The sequence below is a fragment of the Temnothorax americanus genome, unplaced genomic scaffold, assembly GCF_048541705.1.
Source record: "Temnothorax americanus isolate GAGA-0224 unplaced genomic scaffold, ASM4854170v1 Scaffold6, whole genome shotgun sequence".
NCBI lineage: Eukaryota > Metazoa > Arthropoda > Insecta > Hymenoptera > Formicidae > Temnothorax > Temnothorax americanus.
In genome coordinates this window covers 6,000,091-6,026,226 of record NW_027509751.1, presented here as the reverse complement: position 1 = coordinate 6,026,226, position 26,136 = coordinate 6,000,091, and the positions used below count along the sequence as shown (strand labels likewise).

At 34.9% G+C, this 26,136-nt stretch overlaps 2 protein-coding genes and 1 long non-coding RNA gene across 3 annotated transcripts in view; 1 reads left to right on the top strand and 2 right to left on the bottom strand.

Moving 5' to 3' along the window:
• Nucleotides 1–26,136, top strand: part of LOC143904951 (uncharacterized) — an 89,158-nt gene that overhangs the window by 50,753 nt on the left and 12,269 nt on the right. The window lies entirely within an intron of this gene.
• On the bottom strand, nt 16,262–20,604 carry LOC143905163 (uncharacterized). The gene is made up of 5 exons (XR_013259125.1): nt 20,127–20,604; nt 19,607–19,644; nt 17,278–17,334; nt 16,945–17,023; nt 16,262–16,792 (listed from the first exon to the last, which is right to left on the bottom strand). It is a non-coding gene; the product is annotated as an uncharacterized LOC143905163 (long non-coding RNA).
• Nucleotides 21,526–25,780, bottom strand: LOC143905077 (uncharacterized). Its single transcript, XM_077420214.1, has 2 exons — nt 21,844–25,780; nt 21,526–21,743 (listed from the first exon to the last, which is right to left on the bottom strand). Exons 1-2 carry the CDS (start codon nt 25,778–25,780, stop codon nt 21,646–21,648), a joined length of 4,035 nt encoding a protein of 1,344 aa, XP_077276340.1. The 3' UTR covers nt 21,526–21,645.

The window sequence follows — 26,136 nt, the reverse complement described above, 5'->3', positions numbered from 1 at the left end:
GATTGATCTCGAGATGTCTCAACACTTTTATATTAACGTTCCAGAAAACTTTCAGATAATTTTTTGGACCAGTTTCAGATCTGGGTCATTATTTACAGGAATAAAGCGCACAACAGAGGATTTTTACTTCCATAAGCAATATTTCTATAAAAAAAAAAATATGCGTTATAATTATCTCACGTGAGAAGGCGGCGAGAGACGCGTTTGCATATCGATAAATTCGTCGAACTGCTTTCGTACGCAGTCGGCGTGTGCCGATCATGGTCGCGCGATATGCAGAATGCCGGTCGGCTCATGGCTATAATAATAATTAATACATACGCGGCTGTGATACGTGGCCACAATGATAATCGTAAGGTGACGGCAGTCTGCGGCGCGATACAAAATAACGGAGTAAATACGAAGGTCGTGCGTCGTGCGTTCACAGTCGCGTTACTCATCCCGCCGGAGACACCACCCTCTTCGGGATCTCATCCGAAGCGGCCGGCGCGGCGTATAAATCCGTTATAAGAGGGTACACAGTCGTCCAATTATGCTCTCTTAATGCATTCCGGACACTGCCGCATTGATATACAATTTACATAGATGAGATGGTCTTTTTTGAAAGTAATGACAGCTCTTAATGAGAGTTAAATTAACATCTTTAAAAATGCTAGTTTCGTAAGAAGATACTTTCAACAAATATTGAGGATTTAGAGGAAGATATATTTGATTCTGTTGAAACATTTCTCTAGACTCGATATTTGTTGAAATGTATACTAATTCTCTTACTTACAACCTTTATTATAATTATTTGTTAGACATAATTATAGTTAATTATAGATTGGTTTATAGATTGGTGAATTTACGTCAAGTACAAATTATGTTAAATTATTTTGTGTGATTAAATAACTAAATATATAATGATTGAATAACAATAAATATAAGTGAAAATTTATATATAAATCTCTTTGATCAAATGTAATGTGTACATTGTACATGTTATGGATGTTCTCGTCACAATTGGTATAATTATTCTCGCCAAGACAGGAGTAAAAGTTTGAAATTTACATTAACATCGCGTGCACGAAAGTAGAAATTTACCTACATTCAACTCTCCTTTTTACTTAATTCCACCTTCTTACTTAAATCTAGTTTTCTTTTCCTAAATAAACATTATTTTTTTTAAACTTCTTTTATCCGTTTTAATTCTTGTTTCAATATTTTTTTTAAATTAAAATTCAAATATTTTGTACACATAACATATAGATACGATATATATTTTCTTTGTAAATTGTTGAAATATAGCGTGTTCCATTTTTGGACAATAATGAGCAAGTCATGAGGGCTGTCCTTTTAAGGAAGTAAAAAAAAAACTGAATGCTAGCTCCGAAAGTAAAATAATTAACTGCAAAAACGGGTTATGTATGCGAGAGCTGTCTATATATTCCGTATGGAAAGAGCTCTGCAAATTTACTTTGCGATTCTTTTATGCAAATTTATTTATCAAACAGTTTTCAAAAAAAAAAAAAAAATTAACGGATGGTAACACGCAACCACACGAAAAAGTTACGAAATTAGACAGAATTCGATTCGTGTTTTTCTTCATTTCGTTGTTTCCTTGATGTGTCGAGATTGATTTATGTTTTTCATTCGGAAATAACTTTAACGGTATCTTGGAACGCATTAAAATAGGCAATTGAAATCGATCTTAGAATCGAGGTCCTATACTAGTTGTCTTTTTTTGTTCCTAAATAATTTCTATATTTTCCGATTGTGCAACACACTTTTTGATTATATATATTGTACAATTATATTTTAATTCACAATTAATTTGTTTTATTGTCTGTTATTTTGTAAAATCGTTTGCGATTATTAATATGTTTACACACAGGTTTTATATATTTTTTAATATAAATTAAATGCTTGAATTTTTCAGTAGGCTCTCATTCAGACTTTTCATTTCCTGAAAGGTGTAAAAATGTACTTACGTCATATAGAAACTAACAGGATTTGTTAAGTTTTTGATACGATCTTTGTTTACTGATTACGATCTTCTCGCGGTAACGATAAGCACGAGTAATTCATGTAATTAAAATTTCGTGGAAGATGTAATTGATAACGAGCAAAACAATGTATTCATTATTCATATATATGAATGGTGTATTTTCTGAGATTGATGTTCCCTGGATTTATACAAAATCGCTTTTTCTTCCGGGGTTTTTCCAAGTCAGACACCATGAGAGCTAGTTTTTGCAATATTGCAAAAGGTCGCACATCGATCAATCGGATCACGCCATATCGATTCACTCGTACCATCCGTTTACATTTCCAATGGCTGTTACGATTCGTCACGTAAGAAAGTTGCACGGGTTTTGCAACGCATTTCGCCATTTCTCGCGACAGTGGACGAGTTATTTCGTCATATAGGAAAGTCTTAAGATCGGAAGGAAGGAATTAGAAAAAATTACAACAGTTATATGGAGTTGATGAAGAAAATTTTGCCGAAAAAAAAAATTCTCAGTTTGCGATAATTTTTCACTGTATATAAGAAGAAAATATAAAGTGTAAATAGAATTACATTTATATATAAGCTTATCGCATTAAAAGAAAAATTTACATTTTTTTACATTTCTAGAAAAAATTATATATTAAATTTAATAAAGAAATACTATATAATGATAATGAAATGATTTTTTATTTTATTTCACTACAAATTCAATTTTATTAGTGAGCATTTAGATTCCTATTTTTTATTGAACATATTATGTAATTCTACATTGTGGACGGTCAATGGAAGTACTATTTCAAGATTCCTTCAGAACGAAAATCAATCCGCATGCTTCTTGTTGAGACCAAGGACGATTTCGAACCAAGGTAGACACGCATGCTAATGCAGGACACTTTCAACGACGACGACGACGACAACGGAACTTTCTCGCTCCGTTTAATCCAGTTTCTCGAATAAAATCGCATCGCCACTGTCGTTTGCCTGAGTGAGGTAACGAACGTGCGCGAGATTTATAAGCGCGCCCAATATATGGCTATCGAATCTAAGTAATAGACACGTACTGTACACGCGACCTCTGCGTGTTTCTCTCTCTAAAATGATTATATTGATTTGAACGTAATTTGTGATTTGTGATAAATGCGATGTTGAGATAAACACATTACGGTAATAATAAAATATATGTAACAATGCAAAAAATAAACATTATATAATAGAAATATTATGTAAATATCACATTATTATTTTTTAATATGATACAATAAATATATGTAAAATATTAATATAATGTATAAATTTATTAAGCTCAACAAGTATATTCTTTAAATTTTAATTTACCAACAAAGCTCAATTATCATCGGATTATTTATCATTGTTTAATATCTATCCATCTTATTATCCTTCTTACCGCTCGAAAAATTTGATTTGATAGTCAGTTTACCAAAAGTGCCGATAATACGCGCGACATATATTTACCGTATTCCGCACACTTCTCAGGCGCGTTATCATCGTGGGTACTTCCGGTAAAAGCGATTTGATTTCCAGCGAGTCTGAGCGAGTTTTCGCAGCGCCGGTGATAACTTTCACGTCCTTTACGGATCGTAGACAGTATTATATTCCAAGTTAACGACCATCAGTTGCCTCGCCTCAGCACCGAAGATATTTTCATGTCGAAGCGGCATTTCAATCGTTAAATCGAACTACTTTCGTACTTTCGATGGCTCGCGATGGCATCGGTAGAGCAATAAGAAAATTATTTTAGCATAAATTTCTATCGCGTCCTATATCGATCTACGACTCTAACAGACTTTTTAATTTTTCTATCATTCAGTTTACTTATTTATATTTACCAATTTCTCTCTACCAATGTAAATTGATTTTAACCTCGGTTTAATTTACTTCCTATCTTTTTCCAATTGTTAGAACTAGAAAAAGACAAAAAGTACGTTAAACCAAGATTAAAGTTAATCTGCATTGATAGAAATATAGGCATTACTCTGTTTCTCAATTGTTCTTGAAAAAAAAACGCCGAATGTAAAAACAAGTGCATCAATTTCTAGAAGTGGAAGGAACGTCGCGCGACACGTGTGTTTCGAATAAAATGCGAGGCGCGTTTTTAAGATCGACGTCGTTGAAGAGGAAATGTTCCGAGACGACGAAAAAGGCGAACCCTCGCCGGATAACGGTAATGTTGCGTCGCATACAGCGCATTATTGCGGTATACTGATCGGCATTACGTGTTCGACGTGCCAAAGATGCGTGTGTCTCGGCGCGATTAATATATTCGGCCTCATCCGGCCTCTCTCCTTTTTTGAGCAAGACCCGTCGTCCTTTCGCAGAATCCCCCCTACACGGTATCGTCGCACCTCTTTCACATTTTTCTTCCTGTCTCGCGTGTTATCCTTCTCTCGTAGGAATCTTGCCGAAGGTCGAGGAGGTTTTCTCGCGGCGATCGAGTTCCGATAATGAAACAGGACGTTTAATATAATTGAAGTGAAGGCGCCATGAAGAGAGAGGAGCAACCTGAGTCAGAAACTAATTAATAAGTTGTTTACCTCGACGATAAATCATATTCGACGTGTTTACGAAACTGCTTTTTTTTTACGGCTATCAATCTTTATTTATGAAATATAACTTGAACTTTTTTTTCTTTGCACACGTGTTACGTAACTTTGTACTCTTGTATTTTTTCTTACTACTTGTTTCTCTTTATTTTATAATTATGTCGCATACTTTGTCCAATATATTTTCTGAAACAAAATGTTCTTTTTTTTTCAACGTTTTATGGAACAGTATATTAATTAGGATTAACAGGACAATAAATCTTCGTCACTTTTGCAAAACCCACGAAATATCGGTTCGCTCTCTCGCGCAGGCATGTTTCGCGGCTTTTTTCCTCGGTAACGCGGCGTGAAATTTAATTTCCGAACGTTCATCCTCTCCTATTAGCATCAATTTCGCGCTCGGTGCGTCGGCTGCTTCTGGCAACACGCTGAGGTAACATATCTTCCAGGCGACTTGCATAATAGCGTTATTGCGGAGGAGGAGAGGATGGGACGATCGTGGGGCTCTTTTGCCGCGACTTCGCGATTTTATCTGCCGGCATCTGCCGCGCGGCGTATCTATCCCGCGCACGCGGGAGTGAAAGTGAGGTGCTCCTCGCTTTCGACGGATTCTCCGCAGCATCCACGCCTGTACCCGCGCGTACCGTCTCCGCAAGATCGCATGACTCGCGGACGATGACACGTTCAAAGGACGATATAACGAAACGCCTCTAGAATGATCGTAACGGAAGATTTGTCGGCCAAGAAGCTTGATATAAATTATATTATGAACATATCTGAAATAGATAATGCGCAAAAATTTCACGACGGTCAGGAAATAAAAATGTAAAAAACAAAGAAATTTTAACTTTCTCTGTCTTTTTCAAGTTTCTGTTATATACAATGAGTGTGTATGCGTATGTGTTTTTCAGATAAAAGACAAAATTAGTAAAAAACAGATTACAAAGAACACTGAAGAAGTAAGCGAAATTTTTTAAATAAGTGTAAATTAAATTAGCTTTAATTAATAAAATTAAATGATTGAAAGGGGAGTGAGAATTGAGGAGTATTTTTCAAACAGAAAGGCGATTTCTAATTTATTTGATCGATTATATTTCAATATTTTGAAGAATACTCTGAGAGAGTTATGAAAGGTTGTGAATATATATATTGCGAACATAATTGTAGCTTCTATTGAAAATTAGGTCGAGGAACACTAAAAGATGAGCAAGACGACTGAAATCGGTTTTTATCAGTGAAATTAAATCGAGAAATATCAAAATAATAATTTAAATTGTAAGTGGAAAAATATGACAAACTGATCTTGATGATCGGAAAATTTAGACCAAAATAAAGTCTTACTTAACACCTTTCTAAGATTTTATAGTTTGCTTTAGTCAAGGAAATTTTAGTTAAAGATTTCTGAAGAAATGCACAAAGCGAGGTTTGATCAGTTGAACTTTATACTAGTGATACAGACGTGAACTTTAGAATATGTATATGTGTTGTTCCACGCGGAGACAAGTTGGTTAATTTAAATGCCTGATTTTTTAGACATTTATGAATTCCCAGAAAAAATTACTTTATGCATGCAAGGAACTTTACAGAATTGCTCTTACATTTTTAAATCACATAATTTTTTGTGCTGGAAATAATTATGTTTATAAGTTATCGAACAGTTTTATGAATATACAGATTTATGGTTTTAAAACGTATATGGATAACTTGCGTACGATATATGATGTAAGAGGTAACAAAAAGTTGATGACATAATAAAATTTATTATTAAAAGTTATAAATATTATAAATATTGATTAAAATAGAACATGCTCTTGAAATATGTATTAATTACTGCATGTTTAAAAAATTATATTACATATTTTAAATGTTTGGTCACGTATATAAATTTCAATATTTAACTATCAAGTAGTATTCAAGATAATTTTTAGCAATATAAAATAATTGCTTCCGTTGATTCAGAAAAAATTTGATTCACGTTTACGCATTTTTTATGTTTAAAGAAGATTCTTGTGATCTCTGGTAGAAAAATTTAATTGCGCTTATTAATTCATGCAGAAACTAATCAAGTTTTTTCGCAATGATCGATTATGCATTGCATTAAGGCGACAAAAGTAGCTCGTCGTTGAATCGCGGCGCGGAGGAATCGTCGGCGAGGCGGCGCGCGGCGGCGCGGCGGCGTGGAAGGTGAAAAAAAGCGCAGAGGTGGAGAAGAGTGTCGCAAGAAGCAAAGAGGTTGTTGACACCTTCCTTGCGCATAGACATCTTCCTCCGGGCGTTTTGTTCCTCGACGTCGCGGTACGTGCGCGATGCACCGCGAATGTCAATCAGTCGGCTGGCCGGTTGCTCCTTCTTACACGCGCGCGACTTGGCATTCTCTATTTCGCATTTCCTTCGCGTCGGACACGGAGGAGATCGGACCGGGAGATTGCCCACAGATGAAATTTCAATGAAAGGTGTCCGCCGCGCCGCCTCTTCAAGGTCCCCCGCTTTTATCCCCTATATTGTTCTTCGATGCATTTGCGTCAAATGTCCAAGTGCATTTTGACTGCAAATGTGTTAAAAGACGAGTCAGCTCGGAACGGGAAACGATTAGTTGAACCATAAAATTTTTCAAAGTTACAAAAATTGGGAAAAAGATGGGGTATTATAATTAATTTTTATGTCTAATATAGAGACAATCGATTATCTAATGTCTCCTTTTTCTCCAACGGTCAGAAATTATTATAGAGTATGTTAGCTTTATTTTAAAGAAAGTGTGACATGCGGTTTCGAATTCAGCCAGATGCACGTGTTCTTCTGTCGAACCGTCGTTTCTCTTTCGCGTGGATTCACGACTCTCTTATTCTGTGACGCGCTCTCGAGAGCAATTTTCCCTCCTCTTCTTCGACGACGCGAGGCGAGGCGACGCGACGCGACGCGATGTTGCGCGCATCACGACTTTTAAATGCCACCCAGTTTTTGGACTCGGACTCGATTGTATCCCGTTTAGTCTTTTCTGGTCACCGATAGTTGACAGGTAGCTAGACTGTCTCACGCCGAAAGATTGGTACATGGTCGCCTATCGTGCGAATATATCATAAAGTGAAGATAGAACTGAGCTAAATAGTCAATATGTATAACTCATGGTCAATATGAACTCTATATGATTTTATGCTTGGAATTATCAATTTTGGAAAATAATTGCATACTAATATAAATATAAATCAGTATTTGGCTAAACTTGCCAATTTTAATTTTTAAATTATTTATACATATACAAGTCATATCATGGTTGTATTGTAAAATATAAGATGTTCTTAGAGAACTTGGATTTAAATATATAATTATACTATCTGGTTACCCGGGCTTCGCCCCGGAGGACATATGTAGTAAAACACGCAAATAGTCTCTCTCTCCCCCTCCCCCTCTCTCCTCTCTCTTCCTCTTCCCCCTTCTTTCTCCCCTCCCCCCTTTCTCCCCCCTCCCCCTTCTCTCTTCCCCCCCCCCTCTCTCTCTCTCTCTCTCTCTCTCTCTCTCTCTCTCTCTCTCTCTCTCTCTCTCTCCCTCTCTCCCTCTCTCCCTCTCTCTCTCTCTCTCTCTCTCTCTCTCTCTCTCTCTTTCTCCTTCTCTCCCTCTTTCCTTTCCTCCCTGCTTTTATATACAATTCTTCGAGATTCGGTCATTTGGAACCGGTTTCCAAAAAGATCGGTAACAAAAAATAGTACACTTTATAGCACTCCTCGGAAAATTCTGTCCCTACTTCATGTATAATTCTTTGAGATTCGGTTGAAAACTGTAAATTTGCATAGCGGACAAACATACACAAACATACATTCATTTTTATATATGTAGAGATATTTAAAAGAAAGCTTTAAGCAGAAATTAATCTAATTTTCTTAATAATGTACGATGCATATATTATATAAGATAACACTAAAATTATTAATCTTTAAATACAATGTTATATACTTTAGAGTCAATTTTTTTTTTAAAGAAAACTTGAAAAGATTTTACCGAATTTTTAACTTTTAAAGTTTAATTTGCTTATTAATTACGAAAACTCAATATTTTTATTAAGAAAAATTGATTCCAAATTTCTTAGAAAATCTATTAAAGTGAAGATCATGAACTGCGAGATATCGTGTACACATAGGTATATGTATATATACATCGTGTTTATAACGTATCGTAGCGTGAAACTATTAGATCTCGTGCGCGGACAATGTGTTCTAAGTAGAAAGGAGGATTCCTCGCGCGATAGATGCATCAGCCGGTCGATCGTATGTACAATCTCCCTCGTTGCATTCAGAACGGAACCGAGATATCGCTTGTATGTTTCCAGGAGTATGCCTTCTCGCCTCCTTTCGCTCCTATTCTCTTCACGTATCTTTATAACTAAACTTATAATAGTCGAATCTCATTTCCCGTGAGATTTAATCCCCATATGATCTCCAATTGTTCACTCTTAATTATAATTTATGAGATGGCAGACAGAGACAGATAAATAAAAATGTTTATTTGTGCGAATCACAAACCGATAATTAAGCTCTTTTATGCATTTTTTATTTATTATATATTTTTACATTATATATATATATATATATATTTATTTATTTATTTATTTATTACCTTAATGTCAACTCTTATGTCGCGTCAATGTGTTTGTCAAAGAGATTTCTTTCTTTTATGTAAAGAATATTAACATATGCAACGATACGTTGAACTTAGTTTACATTAATGCAATGTGACGACGCTGGTCAGGCCATAGACAGTCAAGAGACAAAACACAGTTGAATTGAATAGGATTTTAGCTACGAACGCGACATGAAATAATTTTATAGGAATTATTATGGATATTTTACTTTACACTGTATAAATAAACACGCACAAATTTCATTTACATTTAAACTTATATCAATAGTTTAGTTCTATTTGGTATATATAAATATAATAATAACCTATAAAATTAATAATAATCTTTAAAAAATTCATTTTTGTAATGTATAAGATATGATAATGTTACAAGAAAAATGAACATAGTATTATTATTTCTTTGCTGCAGATGTACAGGTACTCAAAATTCTAAAAATTTGCTTAATAAAAATTTGAAACATGAAAAGAAAAATATATACTTAAAAAGCGGCAAGTATACACTTCTTACAGACAAAACTTATAATATGAACTAAAGTTACATAAATTTTAAAATAAACAGGAAATTTTGTGTAAAAAGTCAAAACATTTTAATTCGTGATACATTCTTCTTCTTTTGCATTATGTCACATATGCAAGGTGAATATAGTTACTCGTCATTAGCGTCTATTTCATCTTTCTTTAAGATTACGTGATTCGGGATGCGTATACTCTCGTACAAAATTCTATCAGAATCCGCAACATTGCTGTGAATTGAAATAGAGTATACAAAATAGTCGTTATTCTGTCATGCTTTTGTATGTACGTAGAATAATTAAGCAAAAAGAAATAGTCGGTGTTTAAAAAATTATAATGCATACTACAAGAATGTAAAGATAAAATAAACATAATATATAAATATAATATGTATATAAAGATAATATACAAAGATAATACGTAAAGATAAAATACAAATTATAATTATTATTCTCAAATTAAAATAGTCATTGAATTCTATCAATGCATGATTTTATATTTATAATAGTGGATATGTTCTTATACATTAAGATAATTTTCCAAATTTATTGTTATTGTTATCGGAAGAGAAATGTAACTTGTCTTATTTGTTCAGATAACAGAACGGGCACATCAGATGATTCTTGACTTCGACGTTCTGTCGAGGGATCCATATCATAACTCATTGGACTTGAAGTAGTTGGTCTGCATTGAAATGTCGTGTAATTAGAATTTGAATTATTTAAATATTGCTTGTAAATAGTTCTTGTGTAGATAATTCAATATTTAAATACTAAAATGTAATTATATTGTATGATATAAAAATGACGAATAATTACTTACCAAATGTGCGTTCTTCTTCTCTCGTTTGCTCACATGATTGAACAGACAAATCTGATGATTTATGACTTTGATATTGTACAAAATGATCTATAACATTACTAGTTAAACGTGAAGTGTTGTCTGCATTAACATGTGCGGTTTAAATGAAACAAAAAAATTATTATTTTTAATTATTACAATTGTCCGCGATACTTGCAATAAAAAATGTATTTTCCATATGTTACAAACAATAAAAAGATGCATTTAGCACTATAACCTCATTAAGCGGCTAAGTAGAAATTAAATGAAATTTGTTGAATCTAAAGGTAAAATTTACAACTAAATTTATTACTCATTCATAAGATTTCTCTCCCTTATATGTATTTACTAGCTTTACTATGTATTTACAAGCTGTCCGGCGTTGCCCATTGAAGAATCCGTTAAAACACATTTTACTTCTTTTTACCCTATCAGGGGTCGAATTTCTAAAAATCCCTTCTTAGTGGGTGTCGTCATGGAAGAAATATACTCACCGAATTTCATGTTTCTAGATTTAAAAGGGTTTGAGCTGGGCATTGATAAATCAGTCCAATCAAGACATATATATATATATATATATATATATATATATATATGCAAAAATTTTACCAGAATTTTGTCCTCCTTACTCGTGTATTGCATCGACCCATTTATTTAATTTGTACTTTGCTCTATATTTTATGTGTTTACATAAACGTTAAAAATTAAAAATGTTGAAAGTGTTAAAAAATTAGAACTGTAATTACGATCACGGAACATAATTTGATCAGTTTGATATACGCGAGAAATAAAAGAAAATGTTGGTACAATCGTCACGATTATGTGACGTACAGGCATCATAGAGAATTATGGGTTTCACAAGACTTTCAGTCTTTTTAAAATAAGTCCCCGTTGTCGGGGCGTCTCGTTTATGTTTGAATGACCGTAAATGTAGATCCGCTAGTGGACACGTCATCGCCTTAGGATGTTCAGTGCAATGGCACTTAACGGTAACGCGGATCCGTAACGGCGCGAGTATCCGTTTTATCGTCGCCCACGTTGCAATTGCGGCGCGGAAAAAAATCCGCCGTTGTGCCGCCGGGAGAGGAGATGCATGCGAGCCGGAATGCGGCACCGAAGCCCAAGGAGAACCACTTTTCGCTGCACCCTACATATTCCGCGGCTATCTTCTCGATTCGCGATCCCTACTGTAGCCGGCCGGCCGGCCGGCAACATGTTAGTCAAATAGCTGTTTTTCCCTTCCTCATCGGATTCCGTTATCATTTTGGTCTTATTTGCAATTATTTCAATGGTTTTTAATTTGTTAGTTGCTAGATTCAATAAGATCAATATTAATTAAGTAATTAATTACATAAAAAAAAGCGTCGAGAACTCTTAATTAAAAATCCAGAAGCTCCCGTTTCGGTTTTTTCCTATCTGGCGCGTTATCTGAACTTCTCCTGAATCCTTCCGTGACATTTGAATCAGATGGACGATAAAAACCTCACGTTGTGTACTAGAGCCTCGGGCCCTAGTTCGCAACGCGGTCGTAAGGAATTGCAGACGTAAGGCCCGGATACGAGCGCGAAACGATCACGCACGAGCGACCGTACGCGTAACTATATACACGCGCGCGGACGAGTTTGCGCGTAACTCGTAACGCTTCGACGAGACGAGTTGTTTCTTCCGCGATCGAATGTTGCACGAAACGCGGGCGAACATCTTATACAGTCTTTGAATTTTCTTGGAAGTTACGCGGAAGAGCGATGCTCATGAACCATTTACTCCAAATTCGGGAGCATGTCTGCACTAGTCTACGCAGCTGTGTAGAAATCTCTTGTGCGATTAATAGATGCAATAGTATATAAATCTAATTCGGCTATTTCGCGAAAGAATTTGTTCGAAATCAATTTTTTAATTCAAATTTTATAAATTACTAATTTCATGAAAAGATAAAGTTAACAGTTTAACATCTCACGTTTATCAATTCCGTTGTATATTAACACATCAGTAACACACTTTCTATAATGTATGTTAATATTGTGCAAAATTTCGTAATAATTATTCTCTTGGCCGTTACTTTGAAGGCGGATAGAATGCACTTTCTTGCACGGCGCGTAAAAACGCGCGATTCGCTCACACGCGGCGGAAATAGATAAAATAAAGAAACCTCAGAGGAAATGCAAGCACCGCGCGATTACATTGGAGAGGGCTCTGTGTCGCGCGTTGTTGTATTTACTTTTGCGCGCGTTTCTCGCTTTCTCTCTAACGATCGCGATGCGATAGAAATATCGCCGATGACACGCAATCCCAAACTATATACCAGCAAAGAAAATGACTTTAACTTGGAACGCTAACGGCTGCTCTCATTCTAATCCGGTTCAGTCAGTGTCTGATCGACTGCCTATACCATTTAATTTTTTACTGCTGCTCAGAATGCTCTCACTGAGACACGACAGATTAAGTTTCTCCGCATCTCTCCGAAGTGAATTAAACATATATAAAGGCATAAATTGCGGTATACGTATGTTTGCGCAGAAATAGAAAACACCGTACATGCGTATTTTGCAAAGAGAGGATTCGAGTTTTGGCGAGATCTGAAAACGCCTTATTTACTTCGCTGAAGAGTCTCGCGGACTCCAGTGATCCAATTTCCTTCTTATCGCGGAATTCGGGTCACGGTCGTGCAACGAGAATCCCCCGCGTCCTACAGACCGCGGATGCTGCGTGCAAGTAGTAAGTACCATTTTCGATCGGACTTGCGATTGTTGAAGCCGCGCCCCGAGAGCCGTGCCGATACGACGCGACGACGACGAAAAGACGAAGAAAGCAGCTGTCCTGTAGTCGGGCCTGCACGGTGAAAGTCGTCCAAAATGTCACCGGAGTTTAACCTTACCTCGAATATGTGCACGCACGCACATTCGTTAATACAGGGGGGAAGAGAGAGGTATAGAGGAAAGGAGGGAGACACGTTGGGCGCGGCGAGAGTATAATGTGCCGTTGCGTAATTGCCACTTTCTGGCAGCTGAAACGCATTAAGATGATCGACGCTATTTAGTCGAGGTTACAACGGTAGCCTTGATCGATCGATCGGTCCGAAAGACTGTCCGATCCTCATATTTAGGGCAACAAGACGTTTGACGCGTTTAAGAGCTGCTTAAATCTCATTTTGCTTGGTGTAAACGGAATCGAGCATTGAATATCCGATGCTACGGTATATAATGTTGCAACATGTACATGTATCTTGACGAATACAGGATGTATGTTTTGAAACTACTAGATGTGCCTTTCTACTATAGCTCCTTTAGCCGTTATCTGTAGTCTTAATTTGATCAGATTTAATTGACTCATAATTAAAACATTCTACATATAGTTGTTTGATATTTTATTATTTTTCGAATATTTTTCGAAAGTATATAAATTTACGAAAATTTTTAAGTCTTCAAAAAAATTACACTTTAAGAAAACCGATTAAACAATTCATTATACCATCTTCTATATTGTGTTATTGACGTCATCGATATGCGCTATCAGCGAAAGGCACAGTGTTCTTCCTGGCTGTTGACGATATTTCGCGGTATCGTCCTTTCACGAGTCTAAAATTATCCGCGTCGAGGACGGTTAATGTGTTCCGAGAAGCCTGAGAAGGTGGTTTACATCCATCGCTGCACAAAGGCCCAGCCCTCCCAACGACCTCACCGTCGACAGATCTCCCGAGGCTCCCCTCTGACGCGTCATTATTTTCTCCAAACCGGATTTTCGAGCCACGTTTTGCCCGCTGTTTCGTTCCGTTGAACATTTTTCTGTCTATCGGAGTTGCAAAACCTCCGGCAAGGTGACCCAGTTGTATCTTCGCTTTCCAAGTAAGTTCGAGAACCGTCGTGCGTCCGAAGGTAGAGATTTATCTTAATCTTTCGATTCGGAAATCTTTGAATCTTGAAAGAGAAATATATATATTTTTTTTAATTTAAAATACATGGAGAATTTTTAATCTGTCTAATTACACGTGTGGACCAGTTGGAAACTTTGCATCTTGATCTCAACTGATTCGAAATTGTTAAAAACTTTTTTTGTTAAATCCATTAGTAGGTATTTTGTAATATGTTAATTCTTGTTCTATTAATGTTCTACTTTACTGTTCAAAATATATAATAGCAGGTAATGCACATATTAAATAACATTAATAAAACTAATTGCGTGTAATAATATAACTTTCTTCCTTGAAACAATTTAAATTTTCCTGAATGAAGATAATCTTTCAAATCAATAATGGATAATATAAATTACTTCAGAGAATTAATATTTACTTAGTTATTGCATTTAAATCGGGTGATTCCCTCGGGATTAATCTTCACATGAAAAAGTGATGGTCAGAATTTGTTATTATAACTCCCATGAAACACGGATATTGAGTCGCGTAATATCAATTTAGAATGCAGTTTGTGTGCGCGTGCGTTTAATAGCTCTGTCTTAAATTATTAACGTTTTACAAAAGCGCATTCGTCGCCTTTCGCACTTCACTCTTTCGCGCGGCGAAACTCGCGGATCGCGTATCGCATTTATGAAGATGTACACCCAACTGTATCGCGCAATAGGAATAATAGGCATTCTCCGTCTCTTGAACGAAGTCCGACCCGCGGGGAAAGTAACGACGAGGAACAAAGACGGAAAGAGACAGGTCGAAGAATTCGAGTCACACCTAGAGGACCTTCCCTGCCGGCGCAGAAAAAAAATCGCGGAACGCAATGGCGAAACGTAGGCCGCGGGAATGCCTCCGTGCCTCCTCCGGATCGCCGCGCCGTATCGAGTAGCATGGCACTTGTGCTCGTTTCTCGAAAAGAGAGATCGCGGCACGTATAAAACAATTGATTTGAAATAGAAAGAAGAACATTTGGCGTATATTTATTTTGCGGCGCGCGATGGCGATATATGAACCGGCTGATACATATAGCGTTTGTTTTTCTATATTTTTTTGCGTACAATAAGCGCGTCGCTGCGTACACGCGATCACCTTACTGTCATTTGCGACGGCGCGCGGCGATACTAGAACCGGTCCATCACATTATTCTTCGAGATACGATTATAATCCTTCTTGCTTTCCTCTTCCTCGAAAGGCTATTTTGCACACGGAGGTCAGTCTCAAAATTCAGTCTCTCTAATTATATTATAAAAGACGATGAGGGTAGTGGTTGGATTGTTTCACTTAATATATAGATTTGTATATAGCATTAATTATTTACAATCATGCTGAGTTGCAATCGTATAATATGTCTGAAAAAAATATATAGATACTGTTTATGAGATGCTTGACATTACAAAATGCATGATATTATTACAAAATTATCTTTTTTTTTATAATTTTGTAATATTACAAAAATCTTCAAGCTTTGTTTTATATTGCACCGTATATCTCATTTAATATTTTTTCTTGGATAGAATGACAATGAAATACAAAAATGTATAAAAATCTTATTATAAATATAAATTAAAAAAAAAAAAGATAGAAGGAAAAATGAAACACCGTACCTATGTTACATAGTAACTAATATTAATACTTCTTTCGTATTATTCTTTTTTACATGTTGCTTCTTCTATATTATTATATGTAGATGCAAATACATAAGATATATGTATATTTTACATTTTGTTTCATGGATTTGTTACCTCAATATAAAATAAATTTTTTAACTTTGTCACTCATCGACCGACGCGTAGGCAACGGACTTAAGGTGGTCCTTTCGTGAGAACAAGTATTAGATAAGTACCTAAATTTGATATATGTTAAATATACAGTAATAAGGGGCATATGTACGAAAAATCAAGTGAGGTTACCGACACTTTACAAGAAATAAGTCATATTCTATGGCTACGTTCGGGGAGCGCGCTTAGCGCTATTACATCATTCTATCTTTATCGCTCATCAGGTATAAAACAAGAATAGAATAAGCAAATAGCGCTAATAGCGCGCTCCCCGAACGCATCCTAAATGTGCGTTCGCGGAGCGTGCCATTGTCATTCTATCCTTGTTTACATCTAATGAACGAGAAAGATAGAATGATGCAAATCGCCACGGCCGAGGTTTTCAACGAATAATACATGTACTTAACGATCAGATGAATACATTATTCATGTCTTAAAATATTCCCTGAAGTTTCCGGATTTCGTACATACCTTGAAAATAAGGGCTTGCCGAATGTTTTGCTCTGATATATGAGGTTAAATAAGTAATGGATCCAATCGCATATTGCTTTACTCGTACTGTCATGCCTGACCTAACCTAAATCGAATCCAACCGCACTACTATTGTGATATTTTTTTAATTAGTAAATAATTAAATATGATTAAATCGTGCGTGTAAAATCATGTTATATTATTATAATTATTGGGATGTTGTGTAATGTTTGTCAATAAATGTTTGTTTTCAATTACCTCATGACGGACTGTTACTTGACTAGCTGGGTCCGCGAAAGGACTACCTTAACGGGGCTACACGTTGATTATATTAATTCTATAAAACATACAATTCAAATTAAAGCAACGCTTAAAAGAAATTGATATTTCGAAAAATAATTATTTACACCAAATTTTATATTTGTTTTTTGAGTAAAAATTTGACAAAATATAGTTATATAATTTTTTAACAAGACTTTATTCTGTAAAGTACAAGTTTTTCTCAGGATTTTATATATAAAATCCTTTTTTTCTAACTCTTGTTTAAATTATTTTAATAAATTAATAATATAAAAATGATAAATTACTTACTTTAGAGTTGTTCCGCCAACGCAAGATGCCTCACTTAAGGTAGTCCTTTCGCAGCACCTATACAAGTCAAGTAACAGTTAGGTCTAACCTAAATCGAGTCCAACCGCACTACTATTGTGATATTTTTTTAATTAATAAATAATAATTAAATACGATTAAATCGTGCGTGTAAAATCATATTTTATATTATTGCTTTCTCATAAAGGAATAAAGCTTTGTTTTCATATTAAAAAAAAATTTTTTCGAGTTATCTTTGGAAACTGGTGTTTAGAATGTTCTAAAACGTCGAAAAATCACTTTTGAACAAAATGTCTGTATGTATGTGTGTGTGTGTGTGTCCTTTTTTTTGTTTATGGTATAACTTCCGTAATTTTTGAGATATCGGGATGCATTTTTTTTAATCGATAGAGTATCATGTAAGGAAGGTTGGGATTGAATTTGGCGATAATCGGTAAAGCGGTTTTTTTTTAAATAAAATTTAGAATTTTGGTAGAAATGTTTGTGGTTGTTCTATCTTCCTTTGGAGATATCGATCTATTTCTAATTTAATTACATTCTTCAGTCTTTTTTTTTTCTACCCCTATTTCATGTACAATTCTTTAAGATTTGGTTAGACCCAGCTTTATACGCAATTAAACGTCCATAATTTTAAGAAATGCCTGTAATAGCTCTAACTTCCGTAAATTTTAAGATATAGGGCTGTTTCTAATTTTGCTTCCTCATAGCTTTGTTTTCATAAACTTCAGTATTGGACCTTTGATCGCGTATAAAGTTGGTTTAATCAATCAAATTTAAAAGAAATTTATATATGAAATAGGGGTAGAAGAAACCAAAGAAAAGATTGTTTTTTGAGTTTTCGATACCAATGTGTTCCTTATGTTCTACAACGTCGAAAAATCACTTTTGAACAAAATGTCTGTGTATGTATATGTATGTGTGTGTATCCTTTTTTTGTTTATGATATAACTTCAGTAATTTTTTAGATATTGGGATGTATTTTTTTTTAATCGATAGAGTATCATGTAAGGAAGGTTGGGATTGAACTTGGCGATGATCGGTAAAAAAACGGTTCTTTTTTAATGAAATTTAGAATTTTGGTAGAAATGTTTGTAGTTGTTCTAACTTCCGCAAATTTGGAGATATTGATCTATTTCTAATTTTATTATATTTTTCAGTTTTTTCTACCCCTATATATATTTCATATATAATTTCTTAAAATTTGGTTGATTATACCCAGCTTTATACGCGATTAAAGGTCCATAATTTTTTAAGAAATGCTTGTAATAGCTCTAATTTTCGAAAATTTTAAGATATCGGTTTATTTCTAATTTTATTATATTTTTCAGTCTTTTTTGTACTTCTATTTCATATATAATTTTTTAAGATTTGGTTAATTAGATCTAGCTTTTATTATATTCTTCAGTCTTTTTTACCCCTATTTTCATATATAATTCTTTAAGATTTGGTTGATTAGATTCAGCTTTATACGCGAACAGATATATTAGTATAACAGATATTAGCTGCAATAAAGCTTAGGGGAGAGTGGGGCTAGTTGGCCGTCGGGTAAGTTAGCCGACTCTGGCTGTTTGAAAATGATAGAAGTGACAAGTGGCGCTCTCTCTACGAAATTAAGTGTGTTAGTGAGAGATAAATAGGTGACTGTATTTTCGTTCATTTATGCTGCGTCATTTTGGCAAAATCGCAATTTGTTTCTTTTCGAGAGTGGTGAGTAAATAAATACAGTAAAAAACTTGTATGGTTATTGAATGTACTTGTTGTTACAATTAATGGAGAGTATACATATTTCCAAAAGCATTCCATAGGCTTTCTAAATCATCATCGTTTTTAAAACTAACCTTTTGGTATTCGTAAAATGTCAAAATGTTTGCTCGTGGCGTTTGGGGCAGGTTGGCCCCGTACCCAACTCGGCCAACCTGCCTCAAACGCCACGAGCAAATATGATGCGGGAAACAGTTTTAATTATATACACTGTGCGGCTAAACAATAATGTAATATTCATGTAGGGCGGATAAATATTTCATTTCAATCAATGAAAAAAAAAATGCGGACGTACAAGCGAAAGAGCGAGAAAGGAATGACAGATGAAGCCGTAAATGTACGAGAAAAACAAAATAAAATAATAAAATATAATTACTGCCTAATTAAAATAATATAATTACTGCCCTTCTTTAATTTCACAAAATCGGCCAACCTGCCCTGCTGTCGGGCAGGTTGGCCGCTTTTTCCCGCAGTGTTTGATCATTTACAACTTTTTACAATATAATTCTAAAATTTCTAAATTTTCCCTATATGTAGTCAAGGGTTGTACCTTCGAAATGGTCAATTCGGTTTTTTTCCCCAAAGCGTCTGGAAAATATAAAAAATACAAAAATGAAAAAATGGCCAACCAGCCCCACTCTCCCCTATCACAATAAAAAAGTGTGCAAGTAGAAACTTGCACCTTGCTTCCTTATAAATAGTTTTTAAGTGTACAAGTAGAAACCTGCACATTGTTTACTTATAGTTTTTAAGTGTGTAAGTAAAAACCTTCGCTCACAATGCTTCTTCTATGAGGAAGCCAAAACAAATAAATACAATAATTATGCATCGAATAAAATACAAGCTTCCTCATAAAGGAGCTTTGTGAGCGAAGGTTTCTATACTTGCACACTTAAAAACTATAAGTAAGCAATGTGCAGCTTTCTACTTGCACACTTAAAAACTATATGAAAAAGCAATGTGCAAGTTTCTACTTGCACACTTAAAAACTATGAGGAAGCAATGTGCAAGTTTCTACTTGCACACTTTTATAATTATTGGGATGTTGCAATATGTTTGTTTTCAATTACCTCATGACGGACTGTTACTTGACTAGGTGCTGCGATAGGACTACCTTAATAGACCTCCTCTTTTCAGATTGTCAGATTTTATTTTTAATTAAGTTGCACTTGCAGATAATTATGAATACATTTAAATTAATTATCAGTAAAAGTTTATCGCTCGACACTGAATGGCACTCCCGTTTACAAAGCTCGTGATAAGATACTCAGTTTCTTGAATGAGCTTGTACTTTGGCCTCAAACAAAGATATCGATTAAATGGACGCTTTAAAAAAAGTTCTTTAGTCCGATACGGCACTTCTGAACACGACGCGAGACGCGGAAAATCGGTTGCGGATCGTACATCATTCAGCTAGGCGGCAAGATTTTTTACACCCCATCAGAATATTAAGTTCTCTCATCAAGGTATATTTATTGAAAAGTACCGTTAATAAAAAAAGCATTGAAGAACAAATAAAAAAAAATAAACACCGAGTGTCAATCAACACTTATCTTATAAAATTTTATAGAATTTATAGAATAGATACGGAATATCTTGTATATAATGCGATTCGCTGTTACTTGAATTATCCGACACTTATTTCGTTAGAGATTACTTTATTTTGTAATGTGCGCGGTAATAACGCAAATTTCAATTAAATCGGCGAAAAGTTTAAAAACTGTGTTATAAAATAAATTAATGCTGAATATTTTCTTCTTTACATTTCAGATTAATATCAACGTATGGGTTTATCATAAAACATTTAATCTGACGTTATATATATATATATATATATATATATATATATATATACTAGCTTTTCGGCCCGCGCTTCGCGCGGGCCTCAAAGCTATTCCCCCGCCAATCAGCTTTTCGGCCCGCGCTTTGCGCGGGCCTCAAAGCTAATCCCCCCGCTGACTCACTATATTATTAGCTCTGATACAATTTTTTATTTGTTTAATTTATAAAACTTCTTTGTATACGATATTTTTTGTATAAGATTCTGGATTTTCTTCAATGAGATGTCCTTGATTGCTTGTTTCATCAATCTTAATTTTGACATTTTCCTTTTTGGTTGCTCTAGAAAATGCCACATAGAGTTGACCATGAGCAAATACAGGATGTGGCAGATAAATCCCAACTTTTTGTAAAGTTTGTCCTTGAGATTTATTTATTGTCATAGCAAATGATACTCGAATAGGAAACTGTCTCCGTTTAAGCTTGAATGGAACTTCCGAGTCATTTGTAATGAAATCGATTTTTGGGATGAAGACAATCTGGCCTCGAGCAGGACCAGTTAGAACCTCCGCATAAATAAGATTATGTTTCAAATCTGTAACAATAAATCTTGTGCCATTGCAAAGTCCTTTCTTAGTATTTAAATTTCTTAATAAGATAATTGTAACACTGACTTTTATTTAAGTCGATGAACTGGCATTCCAGAAGGTGTCATAGAATTTAAAAACTCAGTCGGATAATTCAATTGCTCTTGTGGATCATCACTTACAATAGAGTCAATTGATAGATATTCCTTTTCTTCTCCTTCCATTAAACGAAGGATTTCGTCATTAATTTTGAAAGTATCTTCATTTTTAGGACAAAGAATCGCTCGATCTGGATTTTCTCTAATCTGTTCCATGGTGATTCTATCACCAAAAATCTCAGTAATAATAGATTCTTTTGATATAAAATCCTGGGGGATTTCAATTGTATCAAGATGTAATCCATCTGTACTTGACAATTTACCATCTCCTAATTGCATTAGCCAATTTGCAAATTCCTTTTCATCCGCAGTTCTCATATTTTGCTGTAATTTAACCTGAGTTACATTTCTCCATATAGGATTGTATTTGACAGTTGACTCAATTATGGCTGCTTTATGTGCATGAGGTACTACTGGGAGATTTTGTCTGAAATCTCCTGCAAATAAAATAACTTTTCCTCCAAATGGTCTAGGATTCTTCATTAGATCCTTGAAGAGTTTATCAACTGCTGTTAAGGCATGCCCAACCGTCATGCTCACCTCATCCCATATAATGAGTTTAGCAGAGATCAGTTCTCGTGCAGCTTGAGAGTTTCCTCTTATATTAGATTTAGCTCCATCATCAATTGGTATTGAAAGTTTGAACAGGGAATGATAAGTTTTTCCTCCTTTTAGAAGTGTGGCTGCAATGCCAGTTGAAGCACATGGAATAACCATTTCGTTTTTTCCTCGAATAACACTCAGAAATGTGTTAAATAGATAGGTTTTTCCACTTCCTGCAAACCCGTCAATATAAAATAACCGCTGAGGTTCATTCTCATTGTCAATCGCTCGCATAACTATATCGTACACGTATCTTTGTTCAACATTTAATGTTGATAATAAATAGTCACCACGTCTTCTTTCTTCATCTACATTATATTCTGTGACGTAAATATTCACTGGAATTGGATTTGGCAATTGGAAGTTCTCACAGCTACTTCCATTATTTTTCAGAATTTCTTGTATATGGTTTAAAGCCATATTTTCAGGATTGACAACATTGTTGTGTACAAAGTCCTCAATCATGTGATCTTTATATTTATTCCAAAGAGTTAGTACATCTGTTGGAGTTCCATAGATGCAAATGTAGGCAAATAGCTCTCGAAGTTGTACGGGCATTTTGGAATCTGTTGCTTCTTCCAGCGTTTTTTCCCAAAGATCATCAGCTTCTACCAAATTTTTTGCAATTGCTGCATCCTTAAACGTTTTATAAAGAACTCCATTTACAGTTCTCAAATCTTCAAAACATTTAGCTCCAACTACATGAAGTAGAAGAAGACGGAGATAAAATCTCTCAATATCTTTTATACTTACTGTATAAAGTCTTGAAATTATTTTATCACCACCCTTTTTGCGTGGCTTCCACTTAGTTTCTTTTTTATCATAGATATAATGATAAGGAATATCTGTGTAAAGAAAATGCACCGCATTTTCATCAGATTGATTTAATTTAAACCATGCAGTCAACGTGGTATCTCGAGTTAGCTCTCTTTGAGCAGCTTGTTCTTCATTTCCCGCTCGGAAATAAACCATTTGGCGATTAGGCAAATGAACTGCCAGTCTTATTACTGTGTGAGACTTCATGAACAGATCATATCCGTTCAGTCTCCACATTGCTTCTGGAGCACTAACATATCTTGCATCCAGGTATGAATTAACTTCATCTATTTTAATTAACCTTGTGCCATCTTGTGCTTGTACTTCAATTGCAGCACAATCAAATCCTTTATGAATATATTTATATAAGTATTTTACGCTCTTCACTGATGAACATATTTCCAAATTGATATGTCGATCATATTTCATAATTAAATATGGTGAATATGGTACTACCCATCGATTATCAATTTCTTTTCCTCTGACGATGTATTTTTTCTTAAAATTCCTTCGTTGATACATAGGATATCCATTTACATTAGCATTAGTTTCTTCACGAAACTCTTTTGGAAAACCTTTTGAACATTTTCCATCATCCCCAGTGCAAGGATATCTCTGAGAATGATCTCCACAAGGACCATGAATCATGTGCCTCAAAACTTTTACATTAAGTTCTGGATATCTTTCTTTGTCAGGAATTTCAGCCCATACCATCATGTCAATGACTTCTTGAAGTCTGGGCTTATCTTCATCACTCAACATTGCAAGTAAATGCAAATGTGGAAGTCCTCTTTTTTGAAATTCAATCACACCTGCATAAGCTACAATATTTCCAAAAATATTATTTTGGGTTAAATCTTTTAAAACTTCTTTGACATCCAAATTAAATGTTTTAGCGACCAAATCAGGTCGAAATTCAATTAAACATCCATCAAGATTATCTTTAATTTCGGGGCATTGAGGATTGCAAGTCATCGTAAGAAAAATATCAGGTTTACCAAACTTTCTAACCAGAGACATGGCATCTTGATATCTTTCTTGCATATTTCTTGGACTGCCCATAAATGAAGATGGTAATATTACAGGTATACCAGCTTTAATTCCTTCATTTTGTGCTCGATTATCTAGGTGATCCATTAATCCCGAATAAAGTTCTGCTCTTAATTGAGGTTGATTTAATTTAATATAATTAAGCCTATTTGCTTCAGTTTTCATATAAGCATCAAGTATAAACTGACATCTTAATTTTCCTGCCTTTTTAAATTGACTAAATTCAACTCTTGGTGCCAACAGGTGAGCATAATAATCCATTTGAGTTACTTTAAATCCTGGATATTTAAGATTATATGATTTAAGTTGTGAATGCCATCCATCGTTACCATATGGATATAACAACGGATAACACATTGGATCACATCTTTTGTCTAGAATTGATATTTGTTGAACATCGTTCGAATTTTTGTTATAAATTCGAATATCTCTCTCAAATGGAGGCTCACCATCAACATTTTGAAAAACCACAGCTATTTCATTAGCTCGTGGAGCATTGTATCTTCTTTGATCGTGTTGAGGATCATTTCGAAAGGACAACATTAAATTTATGGCTTTATTGCCTCTCGGATTAAGATCTTGTTCAACTTGACTCATCATCTTAAAAGTTTTTGCAAATTCATTGCTTTGGATCATAAAGCAGGACAAATCTTTCATTAAGACTGGATCACACTTTTGATTAGCTTTATTATTCATTCTATGATTAATAGCTTCTTCTGTATCTAAAAAATAAAGCTGCGCAAAACGCGGAGCTTGCCCATCCGCTGGGCGCATTGCCGTTGTGGTCAAATGATGATATTGCCCATGAATCTTCAAGCAATAAGGAGCATTGTTCACAACATCCAATGGATTTCTATTGCCCGGGGCACCCATGGAAGCCATAGCTAAAGCGCTATTATATGAACGAATATTATCAAGAAAATTTTTTGATACAGAATCATTTCCCATATATAATTTTTTAAGAAAATTAGGACAATTTATTGGTTTTAATTTAAGCTTTCCCTTTTGGCAACAATATGTAAATTTTCCATCTTTAGATTTTTCACATGCAAAGTTTAACGATTTGCAAAATTGACATTCTACATTCATTTGGCCAAGTGTATGAACTGGCACATTTATTTCATGTTCTTTTGAAATTAGCGCAATGTGATGATTTAATTGTCTAGCTTGGTGCCTTCCCTGAGCATGTCTCTGGGCATCAGCTTTGAGTCGTTTATTCATTGCGTCATCATTTTCATTGACCCTCTGCTGAGCATGTCTCTGAGCATCAGCTTCGAGTCGTTGAGTCCTTGCGTCATCATTTTCATTGACCCTTTGCTGAGCATGTCTCTGAGCATCAGCTTCAAGTCGTTGAGTCCTTGCGTCATTATTTTCATTGACCCTTTGCTGAGCATGTCTCTGAGCATCAGCTTCGAGTCGTTGAGTCTTTGCGTCATTATTTTCATTGACCCTCTGCTGAGCATGTCTCTGAGCATCAGCTTCGAGTCGTTGAGTCCTTGCGTCATTATTTTCATTGACCCTTTGCTGAGTATGTCTCTGAGCATCAGCTTCGAGTCGTTTAGTCTTTGCGTCATTATTTTTATTGACCCTTTGCTGAGTATGTCTCTGAGCATCAGCTTCGAGTCGTTTAGTCTTTGCGTCATTATTTTCATTCGCCCTATGCTGAGAATTTCTTTGAGCATTAGCTTCGAGTCGTTGAGACCTTTCCTCCGAACTTTCATTTTTGCGCATTTGTCGTAAGCGTTTATTTTCGCGACTCACTTTAGTCAAATTTCCGTATTTTCTTTTTTGAGGCATAATTATTTACGTCGTACCGTAGGTATTTATACGAAATGTTATATAACAATACGTAAATAAATAACAATATACGTAAATAAATACAATTATTTTTCAAATCTATATTAGTTTTCAAATATATTCTGAGCGCAAACTACTTATTTGCATTAATATATCGATTTTCTTAATAGATCTTTTCTTTCTCTTGCTTTTTCTGTTTTATTGATTCTTTATATAGGCGCACAGCAGCTCTGTATCGGCGGATAGTAGTCGTTTTTTTACAGGCGCACAGCAACCTTTTTTATACAGGC